The sequence below is a fragment of the Sander lucioperca genome, chromosome 14 (assembly GCF_008315115.2).
Source record: "Sander lucioperca isolate FBNREF2018 chromosome 14, SLUC_FBN_1.2, whole genome shotgun sequence".
In the NCBI taxonomy this organism is placed as follows: Eukaryota; Metazoa; Chordata; class Actinopteri; order Perciformes; family Percidae; genus Sander; species Sander lucioperca.
The window spans coordinates 14646445-14674139 of record NC_050186.1 but is presented as its reverse complement, the minus strand read 5'-3'; the positions used below and the strand labels follow the sequence as shown (position 1 = coordinate 14674139).

At 40.6% G+C, this 27695-nt stretch overlaps 1 protein-coding gene across 3 annotated transcripts; it reads left to right on the top strand.

Annotated features, from left to right (window-relative positions):
* Positions 1–27565, top strand: pik3r1 (phosphoinositide-3-kinase, regulatory subunit 1 (alpha)). 3 transcript variants are annotated; one of them, XM_031317495.2, is made up of 15 exons: positions 1–266; positions 3170–3786; positions 15680–15772; positions 15958–16032; positions 16419–16550; positions 17162–17363; positions 17730–17812; positions 22609–22810; positions 22902–23082; positions 23182–23307; positions 23394–23536; positions 23648–23824; positions 23935–24009; positions 24101–24271; positions 24785–27565. In XM_031317495.2, the coding sequence occupies exons 2-15, from the start codon at positions 3450–3452 to the stop codon at positions 24972–24974; spliced, it is 2187 nt and encodes a 728-aa protein (XP_031173355.1). In that variant the 5' UTR covers positions 1–266; positions 3170–3449; the 3' UTR covers positions 24975–27565. The 3 variants fall into 3 exon arrangements, with proteins under 3 accessions (XP_031173355.1, XP_031173356.1, XP_031173357.1); XM_031317496.2 differs by lacking the exons at positions 1–266; positions 3170–3786; positions 15680–15772; ... (2 more) ...; positions 17162–17363; positions 17730–17812 and adding an exon at positions 19581–19936; XM_031317497.2 differs by lacking the exons at positions 1–266; positions 3170–3786; positions 15680–15772; ... (2 more) ...; positions 17162–17363; positions 17730–17812 and adding an exon at positions 20771–21135.
* The last annotated feature ends 130 nt before the right edge of the window (positions 27566–27695 follow it).

Genomic DNA, 27695 nt, shown 5'->3' with positions numbered 1-27695 from the left:
GTTGGCCGCAGAGGCGATGTTCATGGGAGGAGCATTTTGTTCTGGACAGGGGATCTGTTCCGTTATGTCGAAAAGCTATGGCTTTTAACAGTTTGTACTACTTATTAAACCGGATTTAAACGCAAGTTGAGGATTTTGGTTTTCAACCGTACTGGTAAAGGAACTGTTTAGGGTTGCGTTTTATTGATAGTACCCCACAACTGTGAAGTTAAACGAAGTGGAAGCGTGGGACTCGTTGGAATCGCCTGTGGATCCATGCAGACTCGGTATGTATGGACTCCAGTCCAAGCTCGCTAATTTAGCTAGCACATGTTAACGTTAAAAAAGTGCTAATTTAAGAAGTTATGCTACGTTTTTAGGTCGCTACTTTTCCCTGACATTGTGGGGTAAGGTCTGGCAATGCGAGACTAATGTTACCCTGACAGTAACTGTTAGTTAGGTTAAATTTAAGTTACTTTTTTAGCTTTGCGTTACTTGCTAATGCTTTTATTTGTTCTAAAACCAACTTTACCATCTGTTGTTTGCTTCTGTTTATAAAAGGCAACTTACATTGGCAACGTTTTGTTAACTTTTATCGTAATTAATATCTTCTAACAGATCGGTAATTAACTAGCCGATAATGTTAGCAAGCTACTTAGCTAGCTAAGTTAACTGTCAACCTTCCTGCTCCCTCAACATTTTATTTCAATAACGTTAACGTTTAGGGCTGGGTATCGTTCCAACACTTTCGGTACCGATACCGTGAATTCGATACTGAACTTCGACCTGAACGATACGTTTTTTTCGATAGCAATTTTATAAAACCCATTTTAGCAAAAATAAATTACAACATTAGCATACACAATATGGGACAAATATTAATTATCAGCTCAACACACACACACACACACACACAAAACGTAGCAAAACAGTGATGCCTTGAACAACCTGCTGTGTGTGCAAGAGCACTCCCTTTTTATTACCACAGGTTTACAATCACTTTACTGCTGATTGGGTAACATCTCTGACACACCCACCAAAACAAGAAAACATACCTCGTTTCACACCAGGGACCTGGGCCCGGTTCCGAGTGACCCTTGACCCAAACATCTATCTTGTTTCATTGTGTGAACACTGTATACTGTACCGGGGCATGGTTGGTCGATCCGTGACTTATTACTCCCATTATCGCTAGCTTCACAGCGGAGCATTCAAGTCCAGTCAAAATAATGCAGCTTAGCTGCTTTATCAGCACCAGCCGCATGTGTAAATTATATCAATTGTGGATGAGAGGGGAGTTGACTGCTGAAAATCAACAATGTTTTGGTGCTGGGGATTTTTCTTTGACGCTGGCTAAAACCTCTTTGGGGGGGGCTCCAAAAATTCCTCTATGCAGGAAAAAAATCTGCACATGTTAGCCCTGTCTCTGTGTAACATAGTTTTTCCTGCATGCCTCTACTCTACTGCGCTAGACTAAGTATTACAATATCTTGCAACCATGCTTTCCAAATCCGAAGGTTTGCTGCTGTTATGAATTTAAGCTGTCACAAATAATGCTAATGTTAGCAATCGCGTGTTGGCTAAACAGTACAAGGTCAAAAACGGCTACTCACTTATGGAGTCTGCGTTAGTAAATTGTTCACTATTGTGATTTTGTACCCAGGTTAACATCAGAGAGAAACTATTAAAGGTACAATATGTAACATTTCTGCATTAAAATGTCTAAAAATTACTATGTTATGTATTTTGTTGAGTTGTGTACTGTGCACGATTCAGAAAATGTCACAATTCAATATTGATTTGACTGTCAGTGGCGTCATATAACCTTTGACCCCCCCTGGTTCCTCTAACTTCCGTCAAAACACAGGCACCCAGATGATACGTTCGAAAGTACTTGTAAATCATACAATGTCACAGAAAGTTATACAGTAACGTAATACTGCTTTTTTCTGCCACATGGCATAATTTTTTCATTGATTACATGCCACTTTGCAGTAATACAGCAGAGACCTTATTTATTGATTTCAAAATCAATCGATCCAGCTTAATGTAAGGCTACTACAATGTGCTGGTTGACAAGTAGCTAATGCTAATGCTTGGTGGGTAACATAAGGTTACGACATCGTTCAACAGGCTCATAAAGTTATTTTTAATATGATTGTTTTGACCACTGTTGATCAGCACTGGGCTAACGCATTAATAAGTTCACCAGTGTTAGTTGTATAGAAAGCCAGCTAGCACACCCGATCTGTTTGCCTCACTCCCGCGGCGCTAAAAGACTTCAGTTGGGATGAGAGCTAACAACAGCCCCGGGACATATAGTTAACGTTAGCCCCCAGCCAACTAGCAGCCAGCCACTATCATTACAGCAATCCAAACCTGGCCAGCACTTAACTCCAGCGCTGAGTGCTTACGACGGTAATGGCAGTTTAATGAACCGTCGGGAAACAGACCATATCAGACCCAGCACCCGAGTCAGAACAGCGGCCATCCGTAATGATAAGTCTCCGTTAGCGTTACCGGTGTTCATGCCGAAATTCTTCCCCCTTCGCGTTTAGCTGTCTTTACAGTTAGCTAAATTAACCCGACAAAAGGGGGGTTCGGCACCAAAACGACTAGGTTAGATTATAAAAAAAGTAAAGGGGTGATAAGTCCGGGCAGCTGGGAGATCTTCTGCTGCTGCACAACATCGGCCATCGGACGTCCTCGCCGGACCGGAGATTCCCCCCCGTTTTGATTGAGAGACCCCTAGCGGCAGAAAATTACATATTGTACATTTAAAATGATGAAAAACTAAATATTTAATAAAATGACTTAATGTTACAGTTCATTAAAACAATATAAATGTTCTACAAAGGAAATGTGATCTGCCACCAACTTACCATGTGACATAGTATAGTTGCAAAGGTAGTATGAAGTCATAATACACTTTGAGCTTAAATACTATATAAAAAAAAATATATATGCTGGAGTTATTTCAAGTATTAAGTAGGCTGAGTTGAGATGAGTATTCTCACTGTAAATATAAATTCTGCCCATACAATAAAAAATCCACAATGGCTTTTCTGCAGCTCTATCAGCATTTTATATATGATCTTATTTGTAGTTGTTTAGAGATTTGTTGAGTGTGAGTTATGCTGTAATTGTCCTATGCAATGTGTTGTGAATGGCCTCTGCTCTCGTCTTACAGGTCTGGATATCATTCTCAAGATCGCAGCTGCAGACCATTTACTGATGGGTACATAATGTGACGGAACACACCAGGAGAACTGTAAATTATTCGGAAGATAGAGGAATTGTGAAAGAATGAAGACAAGCTAGAAAGTGTTGTCTCCAAAGGACGGCAGACGTTTTTCCATACTGCTATTTGAAGTAGCAAATGTGTACCTGGACTAAACGCATACTCAGAGAAACCTGAAAACTTTGCTGGTTGAATCTCCAAAAGAACACCTTGACACAAAGTGATCAAAATGAATGCTGAAGGATATCAGTACAGGGCTCTTTACGACTACAAGAAGGAGAGGGAGGAGGACATTAGTCTGCATGTGGGGGATATACTGTTGGTAAGCAAAGGAGCTCTAGTGGCTCTTGGGTACACTGATGGGCTGGAACAGAGGCCAGATGAGATTGGCTGGCTGCCAGGCTTCAATGAAACCACTCAGGAAAAAGGGGACTTCCCTGGGACATATGTCGAGTACATCGGAAAGAAGTGGATCTCTCCCCCAACACCCAAGCCTAGGCCCCTCCGACCCTTACCTGTAGCTCCAGGTGTCTTCATGGCGGAGACGGACTCAGACTCAGAGCAAGGTGAGTTTAACACCACTCCACAGCCACAACTGAATAACTAGTAGAGCATGGGAGAGACGGGAGGAAATCATGCGAGGAGAGAGAATACGAGGAAATGTGCTTTTAGAGGGATGAGATGTTCTTTCCTCTGAAACGTCACCTGAATTTGTCAGCTGTATGGGCGGAGTTAGCAACGGCCTCCAGCTGCATGGCTTCCGGGAAGGCCGCTCTTGTGTATCCTCGCTCATAGCTCCTCAGAGATCCCTCCTCGATCCTTGCTCCTCGCTCGCTCCAGGATATGTCAGAGACCAGACAAGTGTGTCGTAGGGCTTTGAGCAGTTATGTTGTGTAGTAGTCGATAAGTAACCAATTTTTTCCCCAACATTTTTTACCCATCCAAACACTCCGGTGACTACTAAAGATGTGTCTCTGGCGTCCAGTCGTCCACTGACTCCCTGTTGATGATTCATTAATTATTGAATGAAAACAGCTCACACATTTGGATTCTGGTTAATAAAGTGTGAGAAAGATGCTGATTTTGCAGAACAGTTTCTGTCTTTGCCAACAAGGGGCTCTGCCCTGAGCTGTACAGCTGCACTGGATGTGAACCAAGCTCAGTCCTAGAGGACAATGCTGGCGTTTATCCAGGCTATAGTACACCAGATATCCAGTGGATATCATCTGTGTTTCTCCACAAAGACACATTTTAAGGGAATATATTCCCTTATCAGTGTTGTTGAGAAAGATGATTAGATCACTTACTGGTGATTAAGGCAAATTGCTCTGAAAGCCTGGGGGGAACAGTTAAGCTAGCTCCATCAAAACTGGAAAAAAAAATGCCTTCCCACATCCTCAAAGCTGTCTTGTTTACTTTTTAGTTTGTTGTAGTTTGTTGGCTGGTCATCAACGTCTTTGAGTTACCTTTTTTTTTTTCTTCATGTTAACGTTAGAACTAATTTAACATTTCAGGAGCACAGGACTTCAGCTCAAAAACATAACTGCTCCTAAACCAGCAGTGCCTAATTTTTACATACCTATTTACATGATTTAAACAATAAACAGTGTGTAAATAAAACAACTTTCTGATGTATCCGGGCGAGCAGTTAACAGTTAAGTGGACACAAAGAGATGAAATCAATCTTTTATTTTAAGTGCTTTAATTTACTGAAGTGTTTTATGTGGCATCTAGAAGCAATAACAGTATTGGCTTACTGTAGTTAAAGTTTGTAGTTGTATATAACTTTTAGCAAGTGAAATGAAGTAAGATGTATTTTGCATGTTTCAAGATGGTTGTGTACAAAAATTACCCTTTCAAAATCGTAATCAGTTTTACTGCTGAGGCCGCAACTATGAGCTGCAATTAAAACTTGCATCTTTTTTAAGATGCTGCAGCTTGCACCAATGTGTGCTTAAGACTTTCTGCTCACTTAAAGAGCAGCTATAGCTGCCAGGTTTCTAGTTTCTGCCCTTTGTGGTACGATTGTGAAATTCTTTGCTGTGGTTTGCAGGGTGAGCGAGGAGCTATATGAAGGGGGCATGTGTTGAATGGCTGTGTTGTGGTTGAGTGGCAGCGCTGAGCCTGGAGCGAGTGTGAATGTAGCACCGGGAGAAGAAAAGTCTCTGTGTCCTGATCTGTGGGAGACACAGAGAGAGGGGGGAGAGAAAAGGGGCCCTGAGGTTGTGGGTGAGGGAGAAAGGGGGAGAGAGAGAGCCCCTGTGCTTGCTAAAGGGTCTGTGCAAAGAATAGTTTGCAAAGGGATCAGGACTGAAGACGGGCCGCAGGCTTGTGGTGCAAGGGGGAGGCATGGGGAAGGACTCAGGTTGTGCATGCTCAAGGGGGCTTTGAAGAGGGGCTCTGCGATGGAGGCGGGGCTCTTTTGCTCCCAGAGTGTTTGTGATTTATTACCCGCCACTAGGGGATCTCACTCCCTTCCTCCTACTCCTTTTTTTTTAAATGTTTTGATAGTTCCTACAGTCAGCTCTGGTAGGGGGAATAGAGGTGAAGAATGGAGGGGCCTCTCCTCTCTGAGCCACAGGGGTTTACATGAGTGCAGCAGATGTGGAGAGGATGAGGGAGAAAGAAAAGAGGACCAGGCTGGGAAACTATTCCGCCTCATTCCAGCTCTCAACCTTTTTTTTTTTTTTTTTAAACAAAGTGTTGCTCATATTCTGGGCCTCTCAGTTGAGAGAACATACACATGATAATGCCCGCCAAGAGGAAGGAACTCGGAGATTGAAACACACAGAACGAGCCCCACTTATAGCTCCAATTTGCTTATTTGATTGCATAGAGAAATGCACGATAGATTTTAACCTTGTTTTATCAAAGTAACAAAGACAGAAATACAAAAATGGAAAGTGATGCTTTTTCAATTTCTCAAACATTTAGTGAAGTAACGATGGTGAAGTTCAGTCACCATGTGGGATATTTAGATTGCTAAGACCATGGCTCTACGTGGTTAAATCTTCACTGTTTTTGTTGATCTTCCACCAGCCAGTCTGAGTGAACGTTCTTCCAAATGTTCGAGATAAAAGTGTGAATAACTGGTTGTTACTCTACATGCTACCACAAGGTTCAGCCTTACATGCTCAGTCTTGTTAAAGAAAATATTTGATGCCATCAGGCTTCATCTTCTCTGTTTGAGGCTTATCCTCATGTTTTTGTTCTCATGTAACATATTACATTACATGATTAAGATTCCTGGTAAATATGAATATAGAACATTTCAAAAGCAAATTCCTTTGTGTAAACAAGCTGACTTTTTACACAATACAAAATGTAAATTTTATGATCATACACTACCGGTCAAAAGTTTGGGGTCACTTAGAAATTTCCATTCCACTCCATTACAGACAGAATACCAGCTGAGATCAGTTGCATTGTTTTGACCGGTAGTGTATATTTGTGCAAAAGACATACTATATGGAACACTTGGGTTGATGTAGTGGTTGGACATTTTATAAAGGGCTACTGGACCGAAGAGTTGTTGCAGGGAGAGTACTCTGCATAGCTGGAGATTGAGATAATGTAGTTCTCCTTTTCTGGGCCTCTCTTGTACTCAGGCTGACATGTGCTGTATTGAACACTCTTTCTGTCAGTACTGTTGATCTTTCTCGACTAAGAATTCACTTCTCTCTTAAAGTGGGCTTGTGGCAACTTAAGTTTCAGGTTGGTATACATTTAGCTTTTTTCCCCAGAAAGGGCAGTCACATATCACTAAATCCATCCAAAGCAGTGAAAGAATGAACACAGCAGCACAGAAGGTTTTTTTTTTTTTATATAATTTGCTTGTATTTGCTCTGATGTTCCTCTTTGGGGCTAATGGCAGCTGGGGCCAGGAATGTGTTGGCGCACAGACTGCATGGTAGACTGATTTGTAGCTTTGTGATGAATCAGTATTGTGCTAAGTGCTGATTGCAGTAACTTGGTTCACAATGCAAGTGGACAATAAATGGTTTGCACACTGAATAGGACCCCAGCGATTGCTGTTTTACTGTGTTAACAGTGTACAAGTTGTGGCGTGAGGCTAATTTGACTAATTTAGGTTTATTTGCATAGTTTATTTGAATTACCAGGTTTAGATACCGTGGTGGACAATGTTTATCACATTTCTGTTGCTTAACAGCGTGTAATGTTGCCGGCATTAGTCGGGGATGAGGAGAGCAGGGCTTAAAGTAATCTGGCGTGGTGCCGGATTTCCGGCGTATGACTATTTATAAAAAATAAAAATGAATAAATAAAAAAGTCTGCATTGGATTTGTTTTTGGTTTAACCAATCATCATAGTTCCACCTACCAATGGTATGAGGCCGACCAACGAGTTCTACCCAATCAGAGGCAAAAGAGGGCAGGTCTTTGCCAAGAAATGTGAGTGCGCTGTGGTAACCGTGGTAACACGGCAACACGGCAAATATCAATTCTAAGCTAAAAAAAAATCGTGATTCATATTCTTCCCCGAATCGTGCAGGCCTAAGTGGGAGCAACAATACTGAACTGAAACATTTTACACCTACTTAATTTCTTTTGTACAATTTGTATTTTTGTACAATATCAATCCAGGCTAAAGTGAATGATATTAATAATGCATGCATGTTGCATCCTCTAAATTTCAGGTTGTGGTCGACTAGCGGGGCCTGCTTTGGTTGTTTGATAAATTGATTAAAATTGATCATGATGTTGGTTTGCTGTCCATGCAGAGCATGCATGTCACACACTATCAACAAACTGTGTATCCAAGAACACTTAAATCAGTGTAAATTACGTTATATCAGAAACAGACTGCTGTTGTAGATTACAACACAATTTGTGTTACGTTTCCAGCGTCGCAGCTCCGAACCATAACGTTAGTTGGGACCAAGGGGGTAAGCGTCTCCTCACAACCCGAACCTCCTATGGCGCCATTTTGATGCTAATAAGCACTCACCCCCCGTTAGCATTCCATTAACTGCCATTCATTTTGACGCCACTTTGACAGCGAATAACTTTACATCTGAAGCGTTTAAAGACTTTATTTCTAAAGAAACACGACAATGTATAAAAGGCTCCACTACCTTGTACCTCACGTTGTGGCTCAGTAGCAGACGTTTTTGTAAAAATAGGCTAACGATTGGGTCATAACCACGGGACGTACTGTCGCATAGTAGAGGAATTACCGTATAGTACAGGAGAAGCTCGCAGACAGTTTCGACTTACATTAGCTGTTTAAGTTTAATTACTAATGTTAACTAGCATTTTAGTTAGCAATAATTAGCCTGTGCCTATGTTATCTCCTTACATATACCTACGCTCTCCGTCTCTGCAAGATTGGGAATGATTGAGATTTCTCTTGGCACAGCTACCAGAAGACTTACAGCTTTCAGACAGGTTGCTCACGTCACATTTACGTCGTCTCTCTCAGTTGGAGGCTGCTCAGTAACGCTCGGCGCTCACCGGAAAAGTGCTTCTAATGGCCTTCGCTGGTCTCCGTCCAGAGCAACGGGATCTGTTGGTCCACTCTTATACTGTCTATGGTTGGGACAGACGCCTTGTTTCTTTAGGCTAACTATATTAGCTTTAGCCTGACTGGTAGCAGGTTTCTGCGGTGAAAAATGGCTGGGCTATGTCGTGATAACGTTGCATTAATCAGGTGATTTAGTTTGTCTTTGCAGCGAACATAAAACACTGACTACTGTAGCTTCACTACCCATGGAAAAGCATGTGCATCACTGTGTCAGCGGCAGCTGCCGCTTACGGTACTTTTCTACACATGGGAGAGCCTCACTTCCCATAACAACCCCCCTCCCCCGTCGGACTAACGTTACGTCACATGACCACCTGTCTTAAAGGGGAAGGGTTGGGCGGTAACAATCATGGAAAAGGAGAACGGTGAAAGTTTACTTTTTTTATCAAGCAGCAAAGAAATTGTAGCTTCAACATCGCAACGTCCTGCGATGTGACTATTGCGCATGCGCACATCGCGATGTAGACGATGAAACAAAATATCGTGCAGCCCTAATACAGACCACCTTTTAACCTTAGCGCAACTGACCTACGCTAAGCTAGTTTGAGTGAGTATCTACGTTAGGTTTTCCTGAAAAATAGTGACACATCCTCAGCTGTAAATAAAAGTAAAAAAAGTTGCTATTCTGTGATGTGACATAGAAAGGATGAGTAATGCAATTTCTTTTTTTTCTTTCTTCTTTTTTTCCCTTTTTTTCTCCAAACTGCACTAGTGTATGAATCCAGTAAGACTTGTGTGCATGAAAGCGTGAATAATGGTTTTATTACTCGATTTTATGCAGAGACTGAAGTCTAAATTGCCAAATCTTCTTTACTAGAGTCAAAGCATGTCTGCTAGCAGGATTAAGAGAGAGAGAGACAGACAGACAGGCTGATGGACTTGAAGAAATGGTGCATTAAGACAAGAGGTGAGATTAGAAAGAAGCACATAGTCAAGGGCCCAGAATAGGTATTTCAAATATGTAATGAATATGACAGGGAGAGAGACAAGGTGGACTAGCTTGTGTTGCTAGGTACTGTGTGTAAGCCTTGTGCTGTGGAGGTGTGGTGTTACATAATACTTTGAACAAGATAGATAGTTCACTAAAGAGTCCTCTTGTGCCTCTCACTGTGCTGAGACTGCTATGCCAAGGAAAACAGCGGTTATAGCACACCCTTTCAGTGCAGAACTCGCATTGCAGTTACACATTTTTTTAAACTGCTATCACTCGCTTCTGTTCCACAATCAGAAGTGCACGACCAAGATGTTACAACTTGAAAATGATCACATATAAACCAATTTTGTTTCTGCCTTTATTAGCAGGCTACAGAAATAATTTCAGTTATTGTCACTATCACAGATAAGTTTTGATTTTTACACATCTTGAACTTCTCACATCAAATTCAATATCTTTATCTGTGCTGAAATGCTACTCACAGGGACATTTTGGACCCTGCAAAACCACATACTCTACTTTATAAATAAAACCAAAGTTTTTTCATGTGAGTTTGGCATGGACATTTTTAAAAACACAGTAAGTCAAAGTATGTCATCATTGCATAAGAGAAACCATTAGAATGTTTCATGTAAAAAAAATTGGACAACCTGGAGATAGTGACAGACAATGTGACTGATAATTTGCAGAAAGGGAAATATTTTTGGTGCTTTGACTGTTTGCATAAACTGCTTGCATAGACTGCTGCAAATTCAATATACTTGACATTGTGACAATATTTTCATTCAAATCAATCTGCATTGTGGCAAAAGTTAGGAAAATAACACTGCATGTCTCAATTCTGAATGTGACACACATCTGTCATATTTCAGGCATTAAATGTGTTCTCTTCGATTAGTAATTACCTAGTATACGTGTGGGTGTGTGGCCTGATATTATACTGATTCACAGTTAATTGCATGTTGGGAAACTGGGGTTATTTGTTTGGTTGTTGTGATTCATTGATGGTCTGCACTTGATAGGGTTAATTGTCAGGCTGTAGCAACAGTCTCCTCATTGGCTGTGACTTAGCTTTTGCACTGCATCTTCTACCCTGCAGGAGGAGACATTGCCTGCCCTTATTTCTTTACTTACTTCAGCTCAAAGCTGTATCTATCATTGACTTATAGGAGGCATGTTAGAGCTTCACTTGGAAATGTGTTCATGAGGAAGCTCTGTTTTTGTAGCTATATTGTTGAGTGTCTGAATAATGCTTTTGTTTCTCAGCTACTCCCTGCATAAATGCTACTCTACAGTCAAATCCACTTTTATAATAAATGAAATATATTTTGTATTACAATGCACATGTTGCTCAATAATGTGCAGTCATGTGTGGTGTGGTGTGATGTACATCTCCTGGTTTAATAGTTTTTACTGCCGTGCCTCAGCTCAACCTTTTTCAGACAAGAAGAAATGGTATGACCTGAAAATGCTGGTTACTTGAGTAGACACTCTAAATTTATCCAAAGTGTGTGCTATCTTTAGTGTGTCGGTGCTGCCCCACGCCTGTCCTGCCCACAGTCTGCAGTTTGTTCGGTTCAGACATACCGTTTCAGCCGGGGAGATTGTACCCCCCATACCACAGCAGCAACAGTGTCAGCTGCATCGACTTCCTCAACCTGCGGTTGACTAACTGACTACTGGCTGGCTGAGGCCTTTTAGGATATCATGAGAAGGTCTGCCAAACATGCAGGCTTGTAGAGACACATCCAAGGGGCCCCTGTCTCCTTACTCTCCTTTCCCAAGTTGCCACAAAAACCAACTTCCATTGAAAATGTGAACAGAGTATGTGTGTAGACCCTAGGGCTACACACATACTCTGGCAAGAATATGGCGATACGATACGTATCACGATACATGGGTCACGATTAAATATATTGCAATATATTCCGATACTGTGTGTAAGGCGATATATTGGGATTTTTTTTAAAGTATTTTTAGAAAAACTAATATTTAAAAAAAAAAAAAAAAGACATGATGTGCATGAAAGTCAAAGAAGTTTACTTTAGGTAAACCATTCAGTACACAGAAAATCAAACTGCCAGTTTGGAATTGCGGTTCACAGGTTCTTAGTGAGCAAATTTGTGTATGCTAAAGTAGGCCAAAGTTCAGCGATAGCTACATTGTTAGCTTCTAGAAAAAAGTCAGGCACTGCTAGGTACTGTTAGGCAAGGACACTAGAGCAGCATAGCCATCTAGAGGTAGGGTTTTTTTGAAAATCGATACAGTATTGCTAAATAAAATATCGTGTGATTACTGTAGTAACACTGCAGTAATAAAAAGGATAATTTAGTGTGTTTGTGTTATATAATTCTGCTACTAATGCAGTGAATCAGAGTTTCAGCTACACTTAGGTACTTGCAGAGTATTTATCGAATGCAACTTTTGTACACGGTTTTGTAAGATTTGATAAAATCAGCTATTTAGTTTTTGCCAGCATTATTAACATTGTTTAAATGAATTTAGCAAACATTTCAAAATTATATATGTGTATATTTGTATGTGTTTCCATGGTTATTGGCTCTAGCCAGTAGGGACATGTTGACCGCTTGATCTCATGCCAAGGCATCTCAGAAATCATCACTGATAGCTCCAAACATTTCTGCCATATTTTGTCTGCTACTTGATACAATTCCATCGGTGCCGAAACTATCACATCGTTGACACTACCAAGAAGCAACTCTATCTCCATGCAGCGTCACTCCAATGCCAGCCACAGATACACAGTAAATAAACAAAAACCTTTGTAGCGCCGCGTATGCTGGTACATACTTAGAGATCCTCGGGCAGAGGTCTTTTGTCTGTTCCAGAGGCCCGGCTGAGAACTAAAGGGCACAGAGCATTTGCAGTAAGGGCCCCAAGGCTCTGGCACAATCTGCCCTAGGAAATCAGGTCAGGAATTCTTTGGTCAGCCTCTTTGAACTGTCTTTTATTTCTTTTAAAAATGTTTTTCCTATTCTTACCTACACTGTACATGTTTTTATACACCAGATAGTTTGTTTTCTTTAAAACTTGATGATTTTATGACTTGTCTGTTTTATTTTGCGGTTTTGTGAAGCACTTTGTAATGTGGATTTTGGAAAGTGCTCTGTAAATAAATATTATCACTTTGACTGGTCTTCTTGGTATAGGGGTCATCACTAAGCTACTGGAGATATGCAGTATCAATGTATGTTGATCTTTTAGTCCTAATAGATGTGTTAAAAAGTGTTAACAATTTACAAAATGGCATATTTAAAACCTTTCATAAAGACTAACAGAAATGTTATCGTTGATAAAACTAGCCTTATTATATATATAGATATTGCAGTCCGGCAATTTTCATAGATATGAACATTGGGTGGGTTGGTGTGTTGGGGGTTTAAATTTAACCTCAGTTTGTGTATTGAGTTTCTCGGAAAAAGGTTGGCTGTAGAATGGCAGCTGTGTTAGATATCTTGTCTGGGAGAAAGGTTACACTTCCAAGGTGTGCGATGGCAGCACTGCCTGTCTCGATCTCTATTTAGGGAAACTCTGGCGTTCCATCTCAGAGTTCACTGCTTCTGAGAAAATCCCTTCCCGCTTTGCAGTTCCAATAATGTCTTCCAGATGATCAGTTATCCTACATGGAGTTTTGTGTGTGTGCTGTGGTTAGGACTTTGGTAGCCCAGTTTCTTCACACGCAACATGCCAGCCTGTGTGCTGCACTGGCCAAAGAGGATGTGGATTTGGATGAAGTGGTTCCTTATTTGCTTGATTGAACACTCTGTGGTGGAAGAGGGTAGTTCCGTGGTAATGACATAGCATGCATGCATAAGTGGGACCAGTAGATGCCCGATTCAAAAAAATTATTAATTTTTAAGGTAGAAAGAAAGAAAAATATGGTTAGCAGAAAGGTTTCCATTCATAGTTTCTGAGCATTTCGAAACTGCAGACTTGGTGTTGAACAGTTGAGCCTTTCAGAAAAGTGCCCTTTCAAAATACCTCTGCAAATCCAAATAAAATCCTTGCAAACCCCTTCATCCTTTCATGTCCACACCTGGGTGCAAAGTTCTGAAGGAAAAAACCCAGACCTGGCTTAACTCATATTACAGGGTATTTGCTTCGTTCCACCAAACCCTAACTTGAGTGCTCAGCACCTCCTGTTCTTGAATCACTCTGTTGTAGTACTCACCTTTTACTTTTGAAGGCAGTCTTTTGGTCTCGTACCTGCTTCCTTTTTGAAGTTCTGAGTAGTTTGTAAGTCATGCACCTACTCAACCTTTGCTGGTCCAGATATATTGCAGCCCTCGCCACATTCAATGTCGCATGAATACTCATCACAACTTCTGATGAGATGAGTAGCAGACCATTTAATTTGTGTATATTGGGCCACATTTACTTTCTATTTTTGTGCTTATTTCTGTCCCCTGAATTTACTGATATAACGTATCTAAACTGTACTAAATCAGGGGTCTTCAACTTTTTTTTAAGGCAAGGAACCCTTAACTGAGAGATAGATGGATGAGGGACCCACTACTACATAGGCCTATTGTATGAAATTAACTTGCATATTAAACTCGGCCTACAATAATGTGTGGGCGGCCTAAAGCCTTTATACATATGTTTTTAGTGCTACTAAGCTATTAACATATTTGTTGGCATGATTTTATAAATCATGTTTTAATGTTAAAAATACATGTTGCACAGTGAATCCTTAGGATTAACTGAATCTGTGGATGGCTACCTTAGTGACTACCTTACCTATAGGCCAGTAAGCCCATCATCAATATGTTGCTGTTGAAGATCTCTGTACTCATTGTCACCACTTGCCTCAAGAAATAAATGTGCCAAGTAAAATCCCCTTAGAGCCGTTGTGTTTCCAGAACAGCCAGAAGGATGAGACAACAGATTCTCTTAGTCATGATTAAGCCATTCAGGAAAAGCACTTCTGTACTTTCACACTATTGAAGATATTTATGCATTTTTCGTGTGTGAAAAAAATCATTCTTAGGTGTGGAGACAGGAACATTATTTCTTCTTGCATTGCATTTCTATTTGGGTCATCCATAGAAAAAGAAATGCTTTAAAAATATACTGTGAAAGCCATACAGCCTTGTATTGTAAACTGTTAAGAATTAAATTAGAGCTAAAACAAATTGGCAATTATTTTGATAATTGATAATTTAAGTAATTTCTCAAGTAAAAATACCAAACATTGCATAGTTCTAGCTTCTTAACTGTTAAAACTTGCTGTTTTTCTTTATCTCGTGATAATAAACTAGTATCTTTTAGGTTTTGAAAAGTTGTGATTTGCATGGGGGGGTCGCCGGCGCCAAAACTTTGTCTATGCAGGAAAAACCCTGACTGGGATTACACTTACCGGTATTTGCCACCAGGGGCGTTCAGACAGCCAGGCAGGAAGTCAAACAGTGAGAGAATTCAGTTTACCAGAACACCCCCCAAAAAAATAAAAAATAAATATAGTATATGTCTCCTCTACAACAACACCATGGTAGATGCAAGATTCATCTTCGAGGTGGAAAAACATAATATGACATCACAGATCCTTTTTATCAGGACAACACCAGAAAAAAGAAGGCATGGAGTTTAACTGTAGGAGTGCTTGGAGTGGAAGGTAGATACTAGTTTAATAAACACGTGATTGTTCTGCAAAGTACTTGTAGAGACAATAAAATCTGCGAGTCAGGCAGCAAGACGCTCCACTTCTGAGACGCTCCCGGTGTGGTATGACGCATGGCGGAGGACGGAACAAAACCGGAACACAGCACAGACGAACACAGACGCACAGCAAGGTCATTTATTTCAGATGGGAGAACCTGTTATGACTGCATCATTTACATATGAACATAATATTCATCATGTGTCAGAAAAAAAGCATTGGCAGAGTGAAGAATTGGTTGGAAACACCCTTTACTCCTTTAAAATCACCTTGGATGACAATCTTTTGTTATCTCCTCCAGGCTTCTGTCCGCTGGACTTGACGGAGCAGTTCTCCCTTCCAGAGACCAGTCCACCCATGTTGGCCAGACTGCTGGAAGCTATTGAGAAGAAAGGTGAGCTTGACCGTGGAAACATTCAAGTCTTTCATCTTGACATGCAACTGCACTAACGCTGACTCTTTTTTTAACCCCATTTGACTGTGCATATGTGACCTGTTACATAGAACCACATGAACCAAGTGGTGTTAGTTTTCTCAGTAAATACATGTAATGATTTGTGTTTCACTGATTATTTGCAGGGCTGGAAAACCCCACTTTGTATCGAACATTTACTGCTGGTGGTGGACTTGAAGTCAGACAATATTTTGATTGTGGTAAGTAGATTTTTTATCAACCTATGTGAGGCCAGTACGTTTCCAATAGTTGTGTGAGAGAGAAATAAATAGAAACAGACGACTGACGTAAGTGGTGATGACGAACAGAGGTGTGTGTGTGTGTGTGTGTGTGTGTGTGTGTGTGTGTGTGTGTGTGTGTGTGTGAGGTGACCAAAAAAGATTAGTATGTCTGCATATACAGTATGTGAAAAAGAACAGGATGTACCATGGTTTCTGAAGGCTTTATTGCATCAGCCATGGTTGCATCTACATATATGCATCAGATAGTTTTGCAGATTGAACACAAGCATGTAATTAAATATTTCCCTGTGCACAAAGCAGTTTTAGTTTTTAAGCGTGTGTGTCTGTGTGGTATTGCACTTCAGATCCTCCCTCACCAGACCTGGATCAGGTGGAACTTCCTGTCCTGTGTGATGGTCTGCGCAGGTACCTGCAGGATCTTCCCCAGCCCGTCATCCCCACTGCAATATATGCTCAGATGGTCCACACTGCCAAAGGTGAGAGCAGATGACCTAACACAGAAACAATGATCACTTCTTTACTGTACAGTAAAACAGAAGTGCTGACGTGATGTACCCTGCTATTGAACATTCAGTACTTTGAACAGAAAAAAACACATGACCTTGTCAGTTCCCTTTGTCCCTTTAAAGAAGACTTTTATATTTGACTTTATGTGCCTTTTCCACTGTAACCATTAAGTATATAATTAGTGTATCTTGTCACTTTCTCTTAACTTAGTTTCTGTCTGTCTTACTTTCTCTGTTGCAAGCACAGACAAACTTCTCACACCACACAATGTTCTGTAGCGCTGCATTCTCTTGCTGTCACATGGCCAGAAACAGGATATCTGTGGTTAATAGGAACTAAAACAGGCCTGAAAGTTTATCTCAAGCATCTTTAAGCAGCCAATCACCTGTCAGTGTACCTTACGCTCATTGTCAACCACACAATCTGTGCGGTTTCCTAACCTAACTGCACATGGTGCTTTCTTTCCATCTCGTCGTTTAAAGAAACTTCTTTCATTTTACGCTCCTCTTCGACTCTGACAGGATCAAATTTTTAACATTTGTCTTACTGACCTCTCGGCCGTTCTCATCTGTTTTAACAGAGGTGGTGAATCCTGAGGAATGTGCCCAGCTGCTACGTTGCATCGCCACTGCCCCTAGCCTGCCTCCCCAATACTGGCTTACCCTCCACTGTCTGCTAAGGCATTTCTCTAGAGTGTGCCAAAACAGCTCCAAGAACCTGCTCAGTGCCAGAGCCCTGGGTGAGATCTTCAGTCCTGTGTTGTTCAGACAACAGGCCACCAGGTGGGTGTCGGAGCCGGATTGTGTCAAAGATAGACAACTCAGGCAGCAGACAGACAAGTGTGCAGGCTCAGTCATGCAACACTGAGACACAGACTCTCAAGCATGTAAACTAGCAAACACTCACATTCAGGCTCACACATCTACACTGTCATTGCGCAGTATGTCAGGCACTCATGGGTTTTAGCTGCACACATATAGGTTGGAGCTTTTCTACTTACCAGCTGTGCTGTGCAATTAAAGTAGCTAAACCTGAATTACCATCAGATTAAAACCAACACAGAGTAACCAGAGCAGCAGTGACTGTCACTTGGGCTGTGAAACACAAACTTTATCTAACTTGCTCTTTTTCTTTTTTATGCCCCACAGTTGTGAACCCAGCTTGGATGCTCACATCAAGATCATTGAGGTTCTGGTGACCAGTGAATGCAGTGAAAGTCAGGCAGCTCCAGGTAGTTAACCATTTTTTTACTTCTATCATCCACAACGTTTTAAATGCTGTTGGTCTATTGCTCATGGTAGAATATTGTGGATTTAATAAAGAAATGCAAGACTGTTTAGCATTGCATTGCTGCTGTTTGGTATGTAGCATTTATTGTTGGATGCAGAACATGGTTGTATGTTCTGCAAGGACTAAAACACTGCAAAGCATGAACTGAACACCCTCAGACCTGAACTATTAATAGCTTGAAGAAAGGTGTTGAGACTTGCAGCGGCTGCAGTTGTAGAGGGCGTTGGGGTACACAGTTGATTTAAAATAGTGACATTGTAGGGTAAGTTGAGACTACTTTGTCATGTACTGGTCATACTCAAGAGTTATAGCTAACACATTTCCAGATAATCTTTTTTAAAGAACAGTGGAACTGTTTCAATAAGGCCTACACTGTTTCTAAAGCTTTAGCTGCAGAGAATGTTTCTGTTTTTTGAGATTGTAAATAACTTTTTACAGTTCATGAAATGGTACAAGGTTTCCATAGAAATGAGTTGGATACAGAGTACAGCTTAGTGTGATAGTGTTGATTTTCATGTCTGTATGGCTTTTGAATTTAGCTGAATTCAATTTTTTTTTTTTTAACTAAGTAGATTAAGGTGATTGCTGGTGCATTTTCATTTAACATGACCGTGTAGGTCTCTGTTATTATTTTGTAATCTGTTATTAGTTAGTTAGTAATAAACATAGAACTGCACAAAGTCAGTTTTCATGGCTGGTGCAGTGGTTGTCTGCATAGATGAAGCTAGTCCGGTGGTGTGTGTGAGTGCAGTGCATTGCGTGGCACAGTTATGTTTTTACAGTGCTAGTTAAAAGCACTATCATTGGCTGGCCTAGAGGCCCAGTGCTGGCTGTGGCTGTTTAAACATTTTATTACCTGTTAGGTCTATTTATAATGTTCCTGTGCATTGGTCACTTTCAGCTGTCAGTAATTTGCACCTGAAGGAGCACTTTGGCACTGGGCTGGATTGAAAGGCGGCCAGGCAGGCGGGCAAGACACAAACCCTGAAATGCTTTATTTCTTTTTACACACGCGTATATAATCACAAGACCTAGTCAAACATACGTTAAAGTTCAGATGTGCCAAACTGGTTTCAGTCACATGTCTCATACAGATAACAACAGAGTCACAGGAAGAGAGAAGAAAAGCCTACTATGTAAACACACATTGTGTACATGCGTTTTCGTGAATGGTGTGTGTGTGTGTGTGTGTGTGTGTGTGTGTGTGTGTGTGTGTGTGTGTGTGTGTGTGTGTGTGTGTGTGTGTGTGTGTGTGTGTGTGTGTGTGTGTGTGTGTGTGTGTGTGTGTGTGTGTGTGTGTGTGTGTGTGTTCCCAGTAACTGCATGCCTATTTTAAGTAAGCGACAAAAGGCCCACTTAGATTTGGTTGGCTGGAAAGTCGGCCTGCTCCACAGAGCACTTCTTGTTAACTGAGGGCTGCTTCCAGTTTCTACAGCCACTCTCCTCCCTCCCCTCAGTCCTCCCTCCACTTGGATCTCCACATGTCCTCCCTGCCTCAAAGTGCCCAGCTCAGCAAATATTTGAAACTTTGCAAGTTAATCATGAGACTGAACTCCCCCTGCCTCCTCGTTTACAAACAGAGAGAGAGAGGGGGAGGTAGTTACCAAAGAGACGGAAAGAGAGACTTGTGCGCACACACACACACACACACACACACACACACACACACACACACACAGTTGGTACGAGTGGCTGCTTTCAGAACAGGCAGCACTGGCACAGAGCAGCTATCGCTAATCATTAACTATCTGCCTCCGTGCGAGCAGAGCTCAGAAAGAGAAGGAGAGAGAGACTCAGCCCTTTGCCACACTTACAGCAGGAACTCAGTCAGTGAGCTAGACAGTCGCATGTTGCACCTGCCTCACGCCGAGCGGATTACCTGGATTTCATTAAGAGGCACATAAAGCTGTTACCTTGTAAGAATAAAAAGTGGCCTAAACTATGAAATGGAGCTTTACTGGAGGACTTAAAAGTAACTCTGTTGGATTTAATTTACCTTTTGGGAATAAAAGAGAAGCTACAAAGAAGAGATTGTTGAATCACCAAAACATGCACAACTTGCAACGTAAGTTTGATGTTCTGCATCATTTTTTTTTTAAGATGATTTTTTGGGGAGAGAGAGGGGGAACAACACACAGCAAAGGGCCGCGGGTCGGATTCGAACCCGGGCTGCTGCCAAAGACTCAGCCTACATGGGGCACACTCTACTGGGTGAGCTAGAGGTCAACCCATGTAACTTTTTTTTAACCGTTAATACAAAAGTGGAGCAGTGGGTTTCTACTGCTTCTGCCTTCAGGCTATAATGGTTATTCAGGTAGAATACGACACAAATACCACAGCTTAAGAAAAGACTAGAACATAATAGGTTTTTGTTTTCTTTAAGCCTCCAGTCACAGCTGTCAGCAAACAGTTTTGCCTTGGGCTGCCACTTTTGATGTATAGTAATGAACTATTCTCACAGACTGCATATAAAACTCCAATGCTCTTTTTAAACCCTACAGACAATAATTTTAATACACTAGATTCTTTACAATTCTTAAAGAAAGGGGCATTTAGGTCACAGACTTTGACATTAAAACATTTTTTCACATACACTGATTTGTAGTTTAAGCGCCAAGTTTAGTTACTTCTTAAGTTAAGCTTGTAGAGAGCCAACAACTGTTCCTCAGTTGAACCTAGCAGGACTGCGTTCCACTTGAATCCTTATTCCTTACCAAGAACTAGGTCTATTTTGATTTCACTTAGGAAATGAAGGGAGTTATCTCTGTCATGCCGAGTATCACGCTGTGGGATTACAGGCGTATTTCGGAGCTCTGGGTGCCGCTGACCGGGCGAAGCATTATAATTTAGCTGCGTACGTGCTGCTGCAGCATAGCTGGCTTTGTCTGAGTGCCAGCAGTGGGCCGGACTAAACCTCCGCACAACACATGCAGAGAGGAGGGGCTGAGCAACCTGCAGGAGAGCGAGCAGGCAAGCTCGACAGAGAGGGAGAGAATGACAGAGGAAAAGCATGGAAACAGGCTGCTGGTCCTTTTTTTCTGCTAGTGGAGAGAGACGCTGCACATTTGCTTTTAAGATGGATGCATACTAGGATGAAATGCTGGATGCTGCAGAGAGAATTATGTTTTTTTCCCCCTGCATAGTGTTGTAAAGAATTGAGGCAGGGAGGTAAAAGGTAATGGGCTTTCAGAATGACCTCATCACTCTAAGAAAATGAAAAATGCAGGAGTGGTTGGTGACAAACCCCCCTTGTGATTGGCTGTGGTAAGTGATGTAACACGTTACTGAGCAGGCTGCCCTAAATGGCTTTTTAAATGAATGTTTAGGTGATTGTATAAGAAACATTTTATCATGTCCCTGTAGATATTTTTGCAGTCAATCAAATATGCAAACTGTCTGTAGAAATGTGTCTGTGGAGCTGTTGCAAAGCTAAGACTTAATACTAGAATGTACACGAGTGAGTTTAAGAATTAGAAATTTCTAGTAATCTGGAGAGAAAATGTGTTCCGGTTGGAAGGCAAATGTGCTGAGAAGTGCAGCGGAAACCATGAGCTGTGGTTTAGTTGGTAGGCTGCATTTTGCACAGATTGTAAAGCTTTGCATTTTCTGCCATGTCACAATTGTAGCTGTCTGTCAAGTGAACCGTGCTTGTAGTTTCAATGAGCTGAGTCCTGCAAGGTCCGTTGTAGCAGAAAGGTTGTTAATGCAGAGGGAGTGAACAAAGGCAGTGCAGATTTATGGGTGAAAAATACCTCTCTTACTTAGCTCTGCTGCAGCTAGCTTCACTGTGAAACTATCAGCTTGTGAGCAGCCACTGCACGCTTAAGATGTCTTTTTTAGATCCACAGCAGCGGTTAAAATGTTTCATCACTTGATTATCGTATGAAAATCAACATAGATAATGCAAATCTGACTCTTAGTGCTGCCTTAAAGCTGCAATTGGTAAAGGAGATTGAAATAGTCTTGATTGTAAATACTGAGTAAATGATAATTATCTAACAGGATCTGGTTATTTAACATTAAAGCTGGATATTTGCTGTGAGCAAACCATTGAATATGGTCGTATGGGTGTTTGCATTAGGTTTTACAGTTTTATTATAAAATGTGCTTAATGCATTTTTAACCTTTTTTTGTTTTCCTGTTGAAAGAACCATAATCCACAGTATACATGATTGACATAATTTCTTTTGCATAAAACAAATGTGTGTGTGTGTATGTATATGTATATATATATATATATATATATATATATATATATATATGAGGCCACACTGCTCTATTTGCAGCTAGGAATATTTATAGAAAACCTCTTTTCCTGAATGAAATTTATTCTCCCTGACTCATGCTTTAATTCCCCCCGCCCCACTGCCTCGCTGACACCGCCTCTCTGATGGAGAGGGGCAGCATTTTCCCATCCCTATTTAATCAATGGAAAAAAAAAAAGAAAATGAGTGAGTCACAGAGCTTGTGTGATTTCCAGCATCTGCAAAATGCTGGACTGGATTCAATGTAGTGGATCTCAAATTTACTATCCAGTTGTATTTTCTGCAGCTTTAAAGAAGGGCAGATAAATGTTTTCGATGCAGATCAAGTGCCCCATTAACGGCATCGTATTGAGCCAGAAAATCAATCATTTAATTCAAGTTAAGAAACGCAATTAATGTAAACGTGAGCACATACAGGCTCCTTTTCAGTACATTTATTTACATTCTGTATTCACTCCTCTTGTTCTCACAGCTCTACCTCCAAAGCCACCCAAGCCCACACCTGTGACTAACAACGGTATGAACAACAACATGGCGCTACAAGACGCCGAATGGTACTGGGGAGACATCTCAAGGGAGGAGGTCAATGAGAAACTGAGGGACACTGCAGATGGTACGTTTTTGGTGCGAGACGCCTCTACAAAAATGCACGGAGACTACACTCTGACTCTGAGGTAAGTTTGAAATCATTTCCTCTTATCGCCCATCATTTATTTATTTTTGGCAGTTAGTTTAACAGGTTTCGCTTTTTTGTTTTGTCTACAGGAAAGGAGGAAACAATAAACTCATCAAGATATTCCATCGGGATGGGAAGTACGGCTTCTCAGACCCACTGACCTTCAGCTCAGTTGTTGAGCTCATCAACCACTATCGCAACGAGTCACTGGCTCAGTACAACCCCAAGCTAGACGTCAAGCTGCTGTATCCAGTCTCCAAACACCAGCAGGTAAGACGTCAGTTCAGCTCAGAGTCTAAACTAGCAATGCTTAAAATGCTTATGTTCAAGCACTTTAACTTTTTGTCTTGGTTATGAAACTTTTCTCAGGATCAGGTGGTGAAAGAAGACAACATTGAAGCTGTGGGGAGAAAGCTCTGTGAGTACCACCAGCAGTACCAGGAGAAGAACAAAGAGTACGACCGTCTGTATGAAGAATACACCAGAACATCACAAGTGAGTACCATCCAGAGTCAAAGTACGATCAAGTCTTTACTGCAATATTTGTACAACATACACTAATACTGTGCCTCTGCTTCCAGGAAATCCAAATGAAAAGGACAGCTATTGAGGCTTTTAATGAAACTATAAAGATATTTGAGGAGCAATGCCAAACACAAGAGCGGTACAGCAAGGAGTATATTGAGAAATTCAGGAGAGAAGGCAACGACAAGGAGATCCAGAGGTAAGAATACAACACACAATCACTTGAATAGAAGCAACAGTGGTAATAAAGAGGTAATACAAGTTTTTGTTTGTTAATTATGTTGCAATTAAACTTCATTGTTGCTTTCAGGATTATGGGCAACTACGAGAAGTTGAAGTCCCGGATTAGTGAAATCGTAGACAGCAAGCGGCGACTGGAGGAAGACTTGAAGAAACAGGCGGCAGACTACAGAGAGATCGACAAGAGGATGAACAGCATCAAGCCCGACCTCATCCAGCTCCGTAAGACCAGAGACCAGTATCTCATGTAAGTACAGCAATTCATCAGTGCCTTTGTCTGCTTCTGAAACTTTAAGCTTCCCTCTGGAAAGAATCAAATTGGATCTGCCCTGGTTTCTAATGTTTCCTCTCTTGTAGGTGGTTGACCCAGAAGGGAGTCAGACAGAAGAAACTCAACGAGTGGCTCGGAATCAAGAACGAGAACACAGAAGAGTGAGAAACTACTTTCATTTTAACAAATTAACCAACACTAAAATGTCTTTCACTCACAACTTATTTGTAAACGTTATTGCTTTGTTTTCAGTCAATATTCTATGGTGGACGATGATGAAGACCTTCCTCATCACGATGAGCGGTCCTGGAAACTGGGCAACATCAATCGACTACAGGCGGAGGCTCTCCTCCAGGGCAAGAGAGACGGAACATTCCTGGTTCGAGACAGCAGCAAAGCAGGATGCTACGCCTGCAGCGTTGTGTATGTATCAGTATACTTTTCTCAAACAGCTGTTAAAGGAGAGGTTCACAAACAATAGTCAGGTTCTCTGTATGAACATGGAAACATGATTTGTTCCTTCTTTGCTTACAGAACATTAAGCGATCCCTCCCTCATGAGCTTTCAATGTAAAATCCAAAATCCAAACCTTATCTGAAACACATATAAGGCTTCAACAGTCTGAGTTTGACAAATCCATAGTCTTTTAAGTACAACATTTCTTTTTATTGTTACTATCTAACGGGAAAACTGTCTGGAAATGCAAGGAGGAAATTTTATACTAAAAAGACTTTGAAAGATATTGAATAAACTAGCTTGTCCACCATGTATGAACCAGAGGAATGATTACAGCAAGCAATATCTGTTCAAGCAAGCACCTGACTATTGTTTTAAGACTTTAATGGTTGATGTTTTTAAAATAGCGAGTGGTCAGAAAGAACACTTTTATTGCTTACAGACACAGAACAGATTGTGACCATTGTTCTCTCCTTGCAGCGTGGACGGTGAGGTGAAGCACTGCGTCATCAACAAGACCCCCTCAGGTTATGGCTTTGCCGAGCCGTACAACCTGTACGGCTCATTGAAAGAACTCGTACTTCACTACCAGCACACGTCTTTGGTCCAGCACAATGACTCTCTGAATGTGACGCTAGCTTACCCGGTGTATACCCAGCAGAGACGGTGAGAACCTGGATGTTTCCACATGGACACAAAGAAAAGGCCTCATTGGAGAGTTGGAGATGTATGTCCTCGAACTCCATGATTTGAAAAAAGAGGCTTTTTGCCTGACTCAGACTTGAAATCGGAGGAAAAGACGCAATAAAGCCTGAAACATGTCAGTGACTTTGCCCAATCACGAGCCAGAGGCAAGTCTGAATGTAGATTTATTTCTCTTTTACTTATTGTGGGAGCACAGAATCGAGCGGAAACTGCTGAACTCTCCCTCAGAGGAGGACATTTGAGGCCTTTTCCTAATGGTGCTTGTTCCTTTTCAAAGCTTTACCAGCCGGGAATGTCTAATCGCAACAGATAAACTCTTCAAATGGAACTTTACTCACCGGCCACAACTTTGTTTTTCCACCTTTTTGTTTTTTTCCTTTCACGTCATCTTTGTGTGTGTGTGTTTCTGCACAAGTGTTTCTGTGTATGTGGCTGTGAGTGTGTGTGATTGTCCATGTGACCAAAACTCATAGAATCAGGAAAATGTGTGATGTTGGGAGGGCTGTGTAACACATTTGCTTGTGTTAACTGTTCAGTAGCAGACCATGGATCAGCTGATAAATGTAGCAAAATGGCACTTTTTTAAGCAGAGTTTAATTATTTTTTTTTTTTAAAAAGACTCCTATGGACTTTTATGAGAAGAGCAGAGAGGACGAGACGTCTGCATCCTGCCTTCTTACTGTTAAGCATTGTAGTGCAGACGCAAACTTGATCTCTACTGTGGGTAAGGTGAAACTAAAAATGGACTTAGTATTTTATGTACATATGTGCAAAGTCATGAATCAAAGTGCACCATACCAAAAAGGGTCAGTTCCTATTATATTCTGATCTGCTATTCAATTCTTCCTCCATTATTTCTTCAGAAATTGGAACATGTTTTATTCTGTTGCAACCAACAATATAAGCTTGTTTTATTGCTTGAAAAGTATCTTTTCCTGTGTAAATATCCAAGAGGATATTTTGTGTCAAAATGCCAAGATACAGTAAAAAATGCTTATGATTTTTATCGATAATAATAGCAACATACACTTTATTATAAATTACTTTAACTAACAACTGGTATAAAGATGAAAAAGATTGTTCTTTTTTTTGCTTCAAACTAATGTTCTTCTCAGGCAGAGCCTTTTGAGTATTTGAGCTGCTTCGGTCACAAGTACTATTTCTTACAGAGCTACATGCAGTTCTTTGTTGAGACGGACAAAGAAAGCACTCAGAGAATGGGGTGATGGGATTGTATAACCCTGATCAACCGTCACAAAAACAGTATAGATTTATTTTGTAATAAAATATATATGTTCCCACATGAGAATATATCAAAGCAGACTGGTGTTTTCAACTCATGGATGTTATTAAAAGATCAAAATACATTGTCCACTTAGTATTTTTCTGTATCAGAAAATCACTGTGTTTACATGGGTGGATTGGCTCATTTCAGATAGTCTTTAATTTCATATTTTAAAAAGGACAACATGCGCCAGTGGAATCCTTGACAGAAAAAAAAATAGCCAGAGCTCAACTACATTTATTCTCCCCCCCCCGTCCTTTTTTTTTTTAGCTTAGCTTTTAAAAGCCCAAGTGATCGGTACATGCGTAAACCCAGTGGAATGGTAATAATTGGAAAAAATATTTTTAAATGAAGCAAGGACTACCAATGTATAGCCCTTGTTAAGTCTCATGTGAAAACATACAAATTAAATCACTCAAAATGAGAAAATGTCTGCCATTAATATTTTGCGATCATGTGATATTTTTATTCCCATCCTAACATGTACTCATGCTCAGCACAGCTGTCAAGTTAAACTGTTTAATATATGTATTTGTGTAACAGATTAGTTGTATACAAATAAAAAACCTTAACCTTCACCTAATGTAATTTTGATTATTGCTTTTACAATTTGATTAAATCCTCTCAAACGTTGGCACAAATTTTGAGGAAAAAGGTAAACAGACTTACCAACGGCAAAGTCTCCACTTGTGTGGCCTGAGTGTCAAAATAAATGTAGACAAAAAATGATACATTGGACATGAAGATATTTGTCAGCATGGAAACATTTTATAATTTTTGTTTCATGCATATTATTCTCCCCCCAAGGCAGAACTGTTGAAGAAGCTACTAAAATGTGTTTTAGATGTATTTAACCAGATTACTCATCCAAGATTACATTTTTAGCACATTGATAGTAACTGTCATTTATTCTAGGTTTGTTTTCTTCAAAGGCGTTGTCATGGATACTAGATCTGTGATAACGACATTTATTTTACTAGAGGATCTTATTTACCTCCCCAACAGCTGCTGGCATGAACTTTGTTTCTTATCGTCAAACATGTTTGTTTTGTTTTATAGTTCTTGGACAACATGCACCATTATTTTCTTTTCTTTCTGGGTTGTATGATTGTTTTAGGTGTCTTTTTTTATTTGAAGCTCATCTTTTTGTGGGTGCCCCAGACATGATGATTAGATTGAGATTTACAAGTGTTTCCCAAATTTTGCTTCCTATCTGTATTGAGCTTTGTTAAAAAGGAAATAAAACACTTCTTGTAAAAAAAACAACAAAAAAAACTTGTTTTAGTCTTATTATTGAAGCTAATGCAATTAACATTTTGATTTTGTCAGTCATATTCCCCACATGATGAATCCCTAATGACTGCCGGTTATTTTCTAAATGAATTAATTTTTCTATATCTT

Coding starts and splice junctions, on each gene's coding strand:
- pik3r1 (XM_031317495.2), top strand. CDS start 3,450: ATGAATGCTGAAGGATATCAGTACAGGGCTCTTTACGACTACAAGAAG. Junction 17,813..22,608: donor TGAAAGTCAGGCAGCTCCAG/GTAGTTAACCAT, acceptor TTGTTCTCACAG/CTCTACCTCCAAAGCCACCC. Junction 23,825..23,934: donor ACCAGAGACCAGTATCTCAT/GTAAGTACAGCA, acceptor CCTCTCTTGTAG/GTGGTTGACCCAGAAGGGAG.